Genomic DNA, 13401 nt, shown 5'->3' on the forward strand with positions numbered 1-13401 from the left:
TTCAAGAGTTGGGTTCAGAAAAGGTTCCAGGCCAAGGACCTGTGGGACCCAACCAGGGGGCCCAATTCAATTTGTGCTAACGGTGATGGAGAGGGGGAGAAGGTGATCCACCAGGACTCCTTAAAATTTTCTTTGAAAGAGTTGCTGAGTCTGTTCTCCTCAACAGGTCTGTGGATCTAGCCCATGATCACAGGTAGTGTAAGTTTAGGATTTTTATTATTTGTTTGGATTTTACTTGTAATTCTTCTGTTACATACTTTTTTATGATGGTAAAATAAATAAAACATAAGCTTTACCATTTTAACCATTACCAGGGTACAGTTCAGCATCATTCCTTAATATTTCTCATTATTGTGCAACCATCACCCCCACCCACCTCCAGAACACCTTTCAATTTGCCAAATGGAAACTGCACCCATCAAATAACTCCCCATTCTCCTCGGTCCCTGCCAACCACCATGCCACGTCCTGTCTTCATGAATTTGACTCCTCTAAAATACCTCATGTAAGTGGATTCACATTGGTCCTTTTGCAACTGGCTTATTTCATTTAGCACAAGGCCATTAAGGTTTGTTTAGCCACCATGTACCATGTGCCAAAATTTGCCATGTTTTTAAGGTTGAATAGTATCTCACTATTATAGATGTATCACAGTCTATTCATTTATGGATGAACCCTTGTAGCTCTACCTTTTGGCTGTTGGGAATAATAATGCTATGGACATAGTTGTACAACTATTCTTTAAGTCTCTGCTTTCAATTCTGTTGGATATATAGACAGAAGTGGAATTGCTGGATCATATGGAATTTCTGTGTTTAACTTTCTGAGAAACTACCAAACCTCTCCACAGTGGCTGCACCATTTTACATTCCCACCAACAATGCACAAAGGTACCAGTTTTCTCATATCCCCGCAAACAATTATTTTTTCTTTTCTTTTTTATTTGTTTTGGGTTTGTTTGTTAAATATGTAATAACTATCCTATTGGGCATGAAATTGTATCTCAATGAGTGTGAGTTTGTGTAGTACTGGGGTTTGAACCCAGGGGCACTCTACCACTGAACTATATATCTCCAACTCTTTTTAGTTTTTATTTATTAACTTATTTTACATTTTCAATTGTGGGTGGACACAATACTTTTATTTATTTTATTTTAATGTGGTGTTGAGGATTGAACCTAGTGCCTCATATGTACTAGGTAAGTGCTCTACCACTAAGCTGCCACTCCAGACGTAGTGTTTATTTTAAGATAGGATCTTGCTAACTTGCTCAGGCTGGCCTCCAACTTGTGTTCCTCCTGCTTGAGCCTCCTGAGTAGCTGGGATTACAGGTATGTACCTCCATGCCTGCTTGGTTCACTGAGGTTTTTAATTTGTATTTCTCTAAGGATTAGTTATGGTGGTCATCCTTTCATGAGTTTGTTGATCATTTGTATGTAATTTTTAGAGAAATGTGTATTCAAGTCCCCTGCTTATTTTTTGAATTGGCTTGTTTTCTGCTACTAAGTTGTAGGGGTTCTTTATAAATCCCGGATAATAATCCTTTATCAAATGTATGGTTTCCAAATATTTCCTTCCACCCAGGAGTGGTGACACACACCTGTAATCCCAGTGACTTAGGAGGCTGAGGCAGGAGGATGGCAAGATCAAGGTCAATCTCAGCAATTTAGGAAGGCCCTAAGCAACTTAATGAGACCCTATCTCAAAATAGCACAGTGGTAGTGTTGCTCCATTCAATCCCCAGTTCTAAAAGAAATACAAACAAAAATTCCTTCCATTCTGAGGGGTAACTTTTCATTCTGTTGATAGAGTCCTTGAATGCACAAAAGTTCTTAATGGAGGGATCAAAACTAGGGCAAGCACTCTACCACTTAGCCACACCTTTCCCCACAACTTTTGGAAAAAAGTTCTTAACTTTGAAGTACAATTCATTCTGTGCTTGTGCTGCCTGTGCTTTTGATGTCACATTGATAATTAGGTCAGAAACAAAGCTTTTTTTTTTTTTTTTCCAATTCAAATTTTGAATTGCAGCCAAGATTATCTTCCATCTTACAGCAGGAGAAACTATTGAATGAAGAAATCACCGTACTTACTCCATCTCAACATGGGTTGTAAACTCTGGGCTGAAAATCCTTAGCCTGGTCTCCCTCACAGACTCTCACTTGCCCTGCAAAGTGAACTGTACCTCGCTCAGATCTAAAACACTCTTCCAGAGTAAACTGCAAAGACCCTGTAGTTTCACTGAGCCCCCAAAGGGTGGGGAAGTAAAGTGCCAGTTTCCTTCCTTTGCTAAAAAGTCCCACTCTCACCCTTATGTTCAAAAAAAGAACTGAGGTATCCCCAGTGTTGGAGTGCTTGCCTAGCATATGAAAAAAGGCCCTGGTTTCAGTTCCACCTTAAGTTCTGGAAGGGAGAGTCTATGAAATATTTTAGAATGTATTAGTTTCTGGACACTGCTCCTTTGCTAGAGCAAAGAAATCCCTGCTTAGAATGAATTAATGGGTTGGTTGCACTGAGTTACCAAGTCCTTAGGAGGGCGAACTGAAAAGATGCAACCCTGCCCAGCCAGCGTTTTGTTGTTTTGTTAAATAGTACAGTAGTGGCGAGGTGTTGCTTCCACCGGCTGAACAAAGTTCCTTTGCCTCTCCCTCCCCACGTCTCCACTCACCCCTTAATTTATGTTCCAAAGTAAGAAAGCCACGAGCCTGTGTGGCACAAGCCTGTGTGGCACAACCCCAGCCACTCAGGCTGAGCCAAGAAGGTGGCAAGTTCCAGGCCAGCCTCCGCAACTTAGCGAGCCCCCAAAATAAAAAGAAAAGGAGATGTAGCTCAGTGGTAAAGCGCCGTTGGGTTCAATTTCCAGTATACCAACAAACAAACGAAAGCAAAACCCCAAAGCCCGAAGAGTTTGCTTAGGGAGTTTCTCAAGGAAAGATAAATACGGGCTTTCTTAATTAAGGAGACAGTAGGAGAGCGTGACGGGCGACAGTACGGGAACTACTGAAGCCTCAACAGTCAAGCCTTCTTTCCAGATAAAACTCAAGTCAACCTGATCGTTTCGGGGGTGGTGGGCGGGAGGGTAACTCTTTTCCAGCCAAGGCGGGGGAGGGTGGTGGTTTTTGTTTTATTTGTTTTCAGTAAAGTTCAAAAAGTGTAATTCTGCTCTGAGTTCTGCAAGGACAGTGTCCAATGGTGATTTGGGATCCTGGTGACTCCGGCTGTCCTTGGGTGACACCGAGTTGACGAGCGCACTCACTTAGAAAGTCTGAATCAACTTTCTCTAACTCTTCATGCCCCCGAACTCTTTGGGGGAAGAGACAGTCTTGCCCCGCCACGCCTGTGACCAGCTCTCCCGCCCCACTGTAGGTAGTCGGGGCTCTAGAAACCCCAGCCGCAGCACCTTTTGCGTACCGGGAGGTGAGCCCTAGACCTCCTCGGGAGGGCTTTCCTCTTGATTTCGCTGGGTTGCAGGTCGTACGTGAGAAAGGAAGAACCCGGGAGGGCGGGAGAGCTTGAGAGAGCAAAGGCGAGAAAGTGCTGGGCAGGGGCGAGCGCGGCCGAGGGCGGGGCGGGCGCGGAGGCAGCTGGAGGGGCGTGGGCGCGGCCGCCCGCGCGCCCCGGCCGGCCAGGGGGAGGGGCACTGGCGGGAGCGGCGCCTCCCGCCCGGGGTGAGCGGCGCGCGCGGCAGCCCCGCGGTAGCAGAGCTCGGAGCCGGGAGTGCGGGCCGGCTGCGGCTTGGGCAGGCAGGGCTGGAGCGCAGACGGCCGGCGCGCAGCGCGGCTGCCATGGGCGTGCAGTGACCAGTCGCTCAGCGCGACTTCCTCGGCGGCGCGGCGCGGCGCTCGCGCGGAGCTCCCTGGCTGGCTGTGCGTTTCCTCGGTCACCATGAAAGGTAGGGCTGCAGCCGACTTCACAGAGCTCGGGAGGGCTTCGGGCGCTCGGGAAGGCGGCAGAGGTGCCTGTAGCTCAAACTTTTACGTAGGCTGCGGTCCCGGGGAGCCCAGGCGCCAGAATGGAGCGCCGACACTGGGGGCGCTCCCCGGCTCCAATGCTGGACACAGCAGGAGACCTCGAGGTTGGGGTTTTGAAGCGCTCGAGTACTCTCCTCCCCATCGCGTCTTTGCAAAGTAGTTTGAAACCCTAAGTCCTTGTTTACGAATTCTAGTTTCCAACTTTTTAATTGAAAAAATATGCCGAGGAGAGTGAGGCATCATCATTCCTCTCATTCCTCTCTGCCGCGCTCTCCACTCTCTCCCTGGTCCTCTTTCCTGCCCCCCTGTTGCCGTTTCTCCAACCGAGCGGTCGCGGTGCGGCTGACCGGGTGTTTTCTCCAGGACTCGGGATGTTCTTGGTGCGCCCTCCCACATCTGGCAATGATTAGGTGCCCGCGGAGTTCAGCTGGCTGGGGAGGTGCGTTTGGCATCTTTCTCCATCAGATACACTGACTGGAAAATAACTGCACTCCGTTCCGCGTCCCTTCCATGTGTCGGCCTGTGGGGTCGGGGTGCCCACGTGGGCTCAAGGGGTGACACAAATCATCCCGTTAATCGTCCCCCTCCCCGCCCCGGGCTGTGTACTCTGCAGTCCCGTTTATAGAAATGTCAGATGCTATCGTACTTTTAAAAAGAATCACAAGAAGGGCTTTGCAGGGCAGCCTCTGTTTAGTGGAAACACAGATTTGTCAGCAGAATCTTGATTTATATGAGAGATGAATAATTACAGCGGCGGCATCAAAGGGAATCATTTAGAGTGGGCCGGCGTGGTGCTTAGCCAAGACTGGAGTTCCTGATTTTGTGCTAGGATAACACGTTTCATTCCTTGCGCGGTCCGGGGCTGGGTGCGAAATGCCATCTGTGACAGCGGTGACTGAGTTTCCAGCCGCTCTGGACCACGCGATGTGATCCCCATGACTTACCAGGATTGCTGTCGTGGAGTGTGTGTGCTTTGGGCGCGCGGGATAGGGGGTGCCCGGGGAAGCCAGCACTTGGAAAGTAACTTTTGGCTCCCGAAGGTTTCTCTGAAAGGCAGTTCGCCCTGAACTATCCTGAGATAATCATCAACGGATTCACTCGCCCACTACATGAGGAAGCCAGGGAAGGGAGGGAACTGAACCCCAGGTGAAAAGTAAGTGACCTGCTCCAGGGAAAGAGGAATAAAAGACATGATGCAACTTTCTGCCCAGTAAATTTCAAAATGCCCTAGTGTCCATTCCTTCTCGTATTCCTTAGCTAGTCCTGATTAAAGGATCCTCCCCAGAAACGAAAGAGTTTCACATGGCTGAAGTTGGTGTGGGACACAGTTATCATCATTTTAGCCAGAAGTGAGTTCTCCTGCTGGTAAGGCCAGCAGTTTTTCATCTTTTGGGAAGATAGTCCACCCACTCCATCAGCTCCCACATGGTCCCTAAAACTTCTGTTATATAAGTATTTACTGAGTAAATGATTATAATTGCAGCTTGGGTACTTCTCAACATTAATTTGAATCTGTAATGGAAAACACCTAGATGCTCTAAACATGTGAAATTTAAGCTGCATTCTGGACCAGGTTACAGACCCACTGGAGAACTTTCATGGCTTACCTGCTGTGGGCTGGGTACTGCCTGAAAGCCCAATGTTTTCTGCTTCAGTTGGGGAGACTGGTCCAGGGACTGGTAAATCCCTGTGTAGGCTAGTCATTTTGAAAACTTCTCTTTCTCTGTTTGGTACTGGGGATTGAACTAGGGTGCTTTACCACTGAGCTACCTCCCCAGCCCTTTTTTTATGTTTTGTCTTGGGACAGGATCTTGCTAAATTGCTTAGAGCCTCACTAAGTTGCCAAGACTGGCCTCGAACTTGCCATCCTCTTGCCTTGGCCTCCCAAATTGCTGGGATTACAGTTGTGTACCACTGCACCCAGCTGAAAGACCTTCTTTAGGAAAATATTCAGTCAGGCATGGTGGTGCATGCCTGTAATCCCAGTGGCTCAGAAGGCTGAGGCAGGAGGATTGCATGCAATTTAGCAAGGACCTTAGCAAGACCTTGTCTCAAAATAAAATATTAGAAGGGGCATTTTTTTTTTTTTTTAAAGAATGAAAGCATTCTGTAAGAGATTTGCTTGCTATGGCTACATAATTGGCACACATTTGTCTAGTTGGTGAGACCAATGTGTCTAGAAGGGAGGGGACAGTAATAATTTTTTAGTACTTACTAAGAGGCATCCATTGTACTATACCCCTATAAGCAATCTGCAGTTAATCCTCTCAGCATTCCTAAGAGTGGGTTTTGTGTGTGTGTGTGTGTGTGTGTGTTGGAGTTTGAATCCAGGGCTTGCTAAATATGTGGTCTACCACTGAGCTAAACCCACTGCCCATTTTAGTTCCTGCATTATTGATATGGAAACTGAGCCTAGGAAAAATAGGAGCAGATAACTAGGAGGATGGGTAGGTACCTAAAGACAAGTTCACAGATTTCCCTGTGTTGCTTGGAAAACCCTAGGACACTGGATACAATAACTTTTTATGTAGACAAGGAGAAAAGGACATCTCAAAGAACTAAGTAGCCAAGTAACCTGTAACTGGGATAGCAGCCAGGAAGGGGAGGAGCCAGACAATGGGACCTGGAACTTTTGAAGCCCAGCACAGGATACTGTTCCTCGGTATAAAGGACTTATCCATGCATCTTTACTAAGTGGAATTATTCTGACACTTATTCTTAGGTAACCAACCCAAGATTTCCCCTAGGTTCAATACAGTATAATACCTATGTACATAGCTTTTATTTTGTGTTGTCTATTATGTCATTTAAAGCTGATTTGAAGTACACGCAAGGGCATGTGTAGGTTTATGTGCAAATAGTGCATCATTTTATTGTTTATTTAATTTTTTGTGGTGCTGGGAATCCAACCCAGGCCTTTGTGCGTGCTGAACATGCACTCTACTGTTGAACTAAAATCTCAGCCTTGAGCCACAATCTATATAGGGGACTTGAGCACCCTGGATTTGGTATTGTTGGTGGATGGATTCCTGTGGATACTGAGGGACAACTATATTAACCTAAAACCTTCTTTAGCCAAGTAGAAAAAAAGTGGACATGCACTATAGAAATTACTAGCCTTTCTGTGCAAGTCAGTTACCTTTTTAGAGTACCTCTTTGACTTTCTAATTCTGATGTTTAAACTTTTTGGACATGGCCTTTGTAACACCCCTGTTTTTGTGTCCAGCAATTGAGGCGCACCTGTAATCCCGGTCACTTTGGAGGCTGAAGCAGGAAGATTACAAATTTGAGGCCAGCTTGGGCAACTTAGTGAGACTATGTCTCAAAATAAAAAGGGCTGGAGGTGTAGCTCTGTAGTCAAGTACCTCTGGGTTCAGTTGATAGTACTGGGGGGAAATTAAGAAATAAATAAAATAACTGGACAAAATCATTCCCCTGGTATGATTCTAATGTGCTATTAGCTACAGCGCCACCTATTTGTTGAATTCAGCAGACATCTTTCTCTGTTCTAGTTCCTCCATCCCTGGAGTCCCAAGCACCAAAATAATGACATCATTATGCATTTTCAAGTATTGCCTCGTTGCTGCAATACTTGAAATCTTCCAACCTGATTAAAACATGAAGTTTTCTTTAATTTATTTCCAATTTAATTTTAAATCAGCTCATTACACAATACATCTCACAGCTTTTGGATAAATATTCACATTCTTTATGAAGGAATCTGACTCCTCTAGAGTTAGGTGTGTCATTACTAAATCACATTCCTCATTTTGAAAATTGAGGCTATTAGTGAGTTTCAACGGAGCAGCACTTGTTGCCTAAGAGACGACAAAAAACAACCAGCATCACTTGGGATTATAAAGGTCCAAACCACAGTTCTCATTTAACACAAGGAGGCAGTTGGTGCCATCAAAACATTGTGTTTGGCTGCTTATTTTTGTACTTTTGTATATAAACATTTCTGAAATACTATTTGGCACTAATACTTTTAAAGTGCACTAGTTAGTATTGTATTTCTCCCACCCTCTGCTTCTGGGGACTCAAGTCTCCTGGCTTTCTCAGTGTCTCTTTAGATTTCTTGTGCTTAACTGTGATCAGCAAACAAGTGCAGAAGGGTTGCAGCATTTAGCATTGAAAGAATCATGTTTTCTGAAGAAACATGGAAGCAAAATAAGGCCCTTCACTGATTGGGTATGGAAACCGTCCCTCTGGAGGGCAAATTTACAATCTAATTACACTTTTGACTTTTCATTAGTTTGGGGATGCTTGACATTCTTAATCTGAGGTTTAATTATTGCTAAGTACAGATTTTCTATGTGGTCTCCCTTGCAATTTCCCAAGATTGTTCCCATGCTTCCTTCTCCAACTCCCACCCTTTCACCACATGGCTCAAAAACCAGCAGATGATAGCTTTCAAGCTGTGACATAACTGGGTATCTAATTTTCCTAATAAATGCTTATTCTCATTGAAATGTGACTTCAAAACAGCTGATGCCATTGCTGCCAAAGTCAGTCACATGGTCCTTGAGCTTTCAAATGGGAAAATACACTTAAGTTTGTGTTAGAAAAGGTGTGTTTCATCTTGGGTAAAACCAGTATCTGGGTCATCTCTCAGGGAGGCAAATCTTACACATGGCTCCTGGTGGAAAGAAGAGGTGGAGTCTCCAGAAAGGATGCCCAGACTGGTGGCAGAACCCTCTTTTCCTTTAAGGCTTCGAGTGTCCTCAGTAGGCACAGACTGCCTCTGCTTCCAGAGACCTGTCTGTGACCATGAGCCGAGGAACAAGGTCGTGTGTTGGAAGATGAATGACAGGGATGAAATTGATTTGTACTGTGGTTTTTACTCACTAGCAGCTTCTTAGGTATTTCTGATGGGCCACTTAATGCCCCCCACTTACTTGTTTTTCCCTTTATAATATCTAGCACTTATTGATCATACCTCATGCTGTCATTATTTCCTCCATTTTGCAGATAGGAAAATAAGCTCAGAGAGGTTGCATGACTTGTCCAAGGGCATCCAGATGGCCAGTGGGGGACTCAGTACTCATTAACTCCAATGACCTGATTCCAGAATCCACATGTTAAATCTCTAGCCTGTGATGATTTGTCAGAAATGCCCTGGATGGCCAGTTGTAAATGAGGGAGGTGTAGACATTCTTTGTAGAAAGTATTTTACTTTTACCGTTGACATCACAGTTCCCAACCACATCAACCACCCAAAGCTTGAGGTAGTAACTTTTCCATCAAGCAGTGATTTGATTTCTATTTAAGTGAATGTCATTTGAACAGCCAAACCCAATATAGCATCTTGAAAAAAACCCCTACTGATTCTTAAGGACCTGTCCTAAGTATATAGCAGTAAAAGCCAACGTAAGCAGAAATTATTACTCCAAAATTAAGATTTCAAGGAGATCCTATGAGTTCTCTGAACCCTTGAATTTATCATAAATATTTAATAACCATTCTTAAAAATATAAAAGAAATGTGTTTTACAACATGAGAAGGAGATTTAAATAAATTTATTGGACTTGAATCTATTAAACAAGACTCCTTTATGTTTCCTAAATGAATTGGTATTATAACTCAGCATCCCAGAAGTGGAATTCACCAACCTGAGAGGTTGGATGTCTGACATTCTGTGTGAACACTAACTTGTCACTGACTCTGTGGCAGGAGCTGTACTTTTGGGGGCCTCAGTCATTTTCTTTCTTTTTTCTTTCAGTACTAGGGATTGAACCCAGGGGCACTTAACCACTGAGCCACATCCCCAACCCTTTTTGTATTTTTTACTTAGTGACAGCATCTTGCTGAGTTGCTCAGGGCCTCACTAAGTTGCTGAGGCTGGCTTTGAACTTGGGGTTGTCCTGCCTCAGCCTCCCAAACCACTGGGATTACAGGCATGTGCCACCATGCCTGCCAGTCATTTTCTTATGACTTAGAAATGTTTGGAAACTAGCTGATGTTTATAAAACAATTCATTATTCAAAGGTTAAATATTCCAACTTTAAAGTAGGTAATATATGCTTTAAACCGTAATCTTCTTATAAAACATAATTATGCTAGGAGTTGACCCTGGTAATTTCTGTGTGGTCACAGGCCTGTGGGCTCTGAAACCAGAAAGCCTGGTGATCACAGGCTAGATATTTAACCTTTTGGGGCCTCAGTTTCTTCATCTGTAAAATGAGAGAGAATGGCATCTGCTGGTTGGCTAGAGCTGTTTTAAGGATTCAATAGGTTAGTATTGATCAGTTGTTTAGCATGTAATAAGAACTGAAGAGGCTTTTTAAATTGTATTATTATAACCTGCTGCTTCCTCTAGGCAACAATTGCCAATAATGGATCACTTATGTTAATTTATTCAAGTGATGTAGTTTAGATCATAAAGGCAAATGTTCAGTGTATTTAATTATTTTGTGGTACTGGTGAGTGAACCCAGGGGCACTTTACCACAGGGGTGCTTTAGCCCTTTTTAATTATTTATTTACTTATTGTGTTGGGGATTGAACCCAGGGCCACTTAACCATGGAGCCACATCCACACCCCCTTTTTATTTTTTATTTTGTGACAGAGTATCACTAAGTTGTGTAAGGATTTGCTTAATTGCCAAGGCTGGTGGTGAATTTGTGATCCTCCTGTCTCAGCCTCCTAGTTGCTGGGATTACATGCATGCACTATCCTGCCCAGTTTATCTTTTATTTTTTGAGACAGGATCTTGCTAAGTTGCCGAACCTGGCCTTGAACCTGCAATCCTCCTGTCTCAAAGTGACTGGCATTACAAGCGTGTAATGCCACACCTGGCACAAATGTTTAGTTCTGATATTAATTTTCGAATTACAGATAACTGACCTCAGATAGGAGTGAGCTGTGCACACTGTGGGAGTCATTGTTAGCGTAGGTTGTCTCCAGCTGGCTTCACTCCTGTGGCTGTTATTGTGATGACATCAAAAATCAGGGGCATATGTATAGTGAAGGTTGTCATTGTAGTAATGGTATAATTTTTCTATTTGTTATAATAGTAATAGAGTGTTGATAAATACATATAAATATATTGAGTTTGCCTGGGAGCACTAATTTTCCAGGAGCACTATTCTTGTGTCCAATGAGGATGACATTTTTATTTTATTTTATTTTTTTGTTACTGGGGCTCAAACCTAGGCTTTCATATTGCTAGGGAAGTGCTCTACCACTGAGTTACATCTCTAGTCCTATTTTAAATTTTACTATGAGATAGTCTGGTCTTGAATTTGTGATCCTCCTGCCTCAGCTTTCAGAGTAGCTGAGTAGTGAGTAGCCTGTGCCAACAGGCCTGACTATGACATAATATTTTTTGAGATCTGTGTCTCAAATCCAGTGTCCAATTTTATCCAGCAAGGATATGACATCAAAGAATCACAACATTGAATAAATTTGTCTTTAAATAACTTCGGAGACTAATATATGTATATGTGAGATTTTTAACCATATGACATCATGTCTATTTCATTAGTAGTGGTAATTTTCCATTAAGCTGTCATGTTTCTACTTAGTATTTACAATTGAGCCACCAAGTCCTAACTAGTTAGCTTTTATTTATTATTTATTTATTATTGTGTGTGTGTGTGTGTGTGTGTGTGTGTGTTGCTGGAGATGCAGTCTTAGCTATGTTAGTCAAGTGCTCTGCCTCTGAGCTATACCTGTAGCCCCCATTTTTTTCTTTAAAAATATTTGGTGTATATTTTCTGTATGCAAGGCACCGTAGAAATACATGTCAAATAACATGAATAAGATAAAGCCTCTGACTTCAAGAGCTGGCATTCAGGTAGGTAAGATAAGGCTACTCACAAACAACTGGAATTCTAGGTACAAGGTAGAAAGTGTCCTATGTAAGGATCAGGTACTCTGGTTGAAGACAGGGGCATTTTTATTTGGGGGAGAGAAGTGAACTGATTCAGTATCTTTCTTTTTCTTTTTTCTTTCTTTCTTTCTTTTTTTTTTTTTTTTTTTTTTTTTTTTTTTTTTTTTTTGTAGTACTGGGGATTGAATCCAGGGGTGCTCTACCACTGAGCTACTTCCCAGCTCTTTTTATTTTTTATTTTGAGATAGGGCCTCACTAAGTTGCTGAGGCTGGCCTTGAACCAGAGATCCTCCTGCCTCCACCTTCCAGATTGCTGAAATTACAGATGTGTACCACCATGCCCCAACTACTTAGTGGCTTTTCTTGTTATTGTTCTGGGGATTGAACCCAGGGATGATTTACCACTGAGCTATATCCACAGCCCTTTTTATTTTATTTATTTTTTTTTTAATTTTTGAGACAGGGTCTCACTAAATTGCCCAGCTTGATCTCCAATGTGGAATTCTTCTGCCTTAGCTTCCCAAGTAACTGTGATTACAGGTGTGTGCCCCCATGCCGAATTGATTCATTTTCTTGGATTATATTTTATATTTCAGATTATACTACTTTAATAGTTTAAATATAGTTAAAGGAATATGTCTTATTTAATTTTTAAAAATTTTACTTAATTTTGGCACTGAATATTGAACCCAGGAGTGCTTAACCACATCCCCAAGCCTTTTTTATTTGGAGATGGAGTCTTGTTAAGTTGCTTAGCGGCTTGCTAAATTACTAAGGTTGGCCTCGAACTTGTTATCCTCCTGTCTCAGCCTCCCATGTTGCTGGAATTACAGGTGTACACCACAAAACCCAGCAAGAAAAGTGTTTTCAAAGGTGTCTGGAGGCCACCGTGAAACCAGGTGTGACATTTCAGTGTGGGAGGTGAGAGATCAAATTCACACTTTCTTCAATCTTTATCTCTTAAATTTATATCTGTCATTGGTAATTAGTTATAGCACAGTGCATTTACATAATTTTTTAGGTACTCCGAATATAATGTTAAGTGAATTCAGAAGAAAAAGATCTACCAAGTTTTTTTTTTTTAAACAAGGGCCACTTATTTTTGTGCTTCCAGAGAAATGGATGGCATTAGTTTTTTTTTGCCAAGTCCCCTATGTATTTGAGTCTCATCAGGACCCTTAAAATTTGAGGCAGGAATTCAAGTCCTCATCCTGACTGTCTTATTAACATGATTGACATAACTGGATGACAACTTCCTGCACAGAAGAGAGGAAGCACATCTCTGCTCACCTGTAAGTGATGGACACAGTTGTCAGTTTTGAATGTCATCTCTGCTGCCTACTTCAAGTTGATGAAGCTGCTGGCTGCTATGGGAAATCTGATTTAGTACCATTACTAATTTAGGGGTAAAAGTAACAAAAAAGGCCCCTCAGTTGTGTTGAATGTAAAGGAAAGAACACGGTATCTTATCTCTTTTCATTCCCAAAATAAGTATCTGCTGTTTTTATAAGCATTAGAATTTCAAAGTCGTGCCAAAATTGGAGTTATATTATACCTATATTTTTGACTTAAAAAAAAAAAAAAGTACCATTGAAT

The 13401-nt window shown here is 42.8% G+C and overlaps 1 protein-coding gene across 1 annotated transcript in view; it reads left to right on the forward strand.

The window, feature by feature from the left end:
• Positions 1-3664: 3664 nt before the first annotated feature.
• The window catches only part of COLEC12 (collectin subfamily member 12), a 180669-nt gene continuing 170932 nt past the window's right edge, over positions 3665-13401 (forward strand). The window contains exon 1 of the mRNA XM_079108340.1: positions 3665-3892. Coding sequence (XP_078964466.1) covers positions 3886-3892 — 7 coding nt within the window. The 5' untranslated portion in view covers positions 3665-3885. The remainder of the gene's footprint in view (positions 3893-13401) is intronic.

The sequence above is a fragment of the Sciurus vulgaris genome (genome assembly GCF_902686455.1).
Source record: "Sciurus vulgaris genome assembly, chromosome: 13".
NCBI lineage: Eukaryota > Metazoa > Chordata > Mammalia > Rodentia > Sciuridae > Sciurus > Sciurus vulgaris.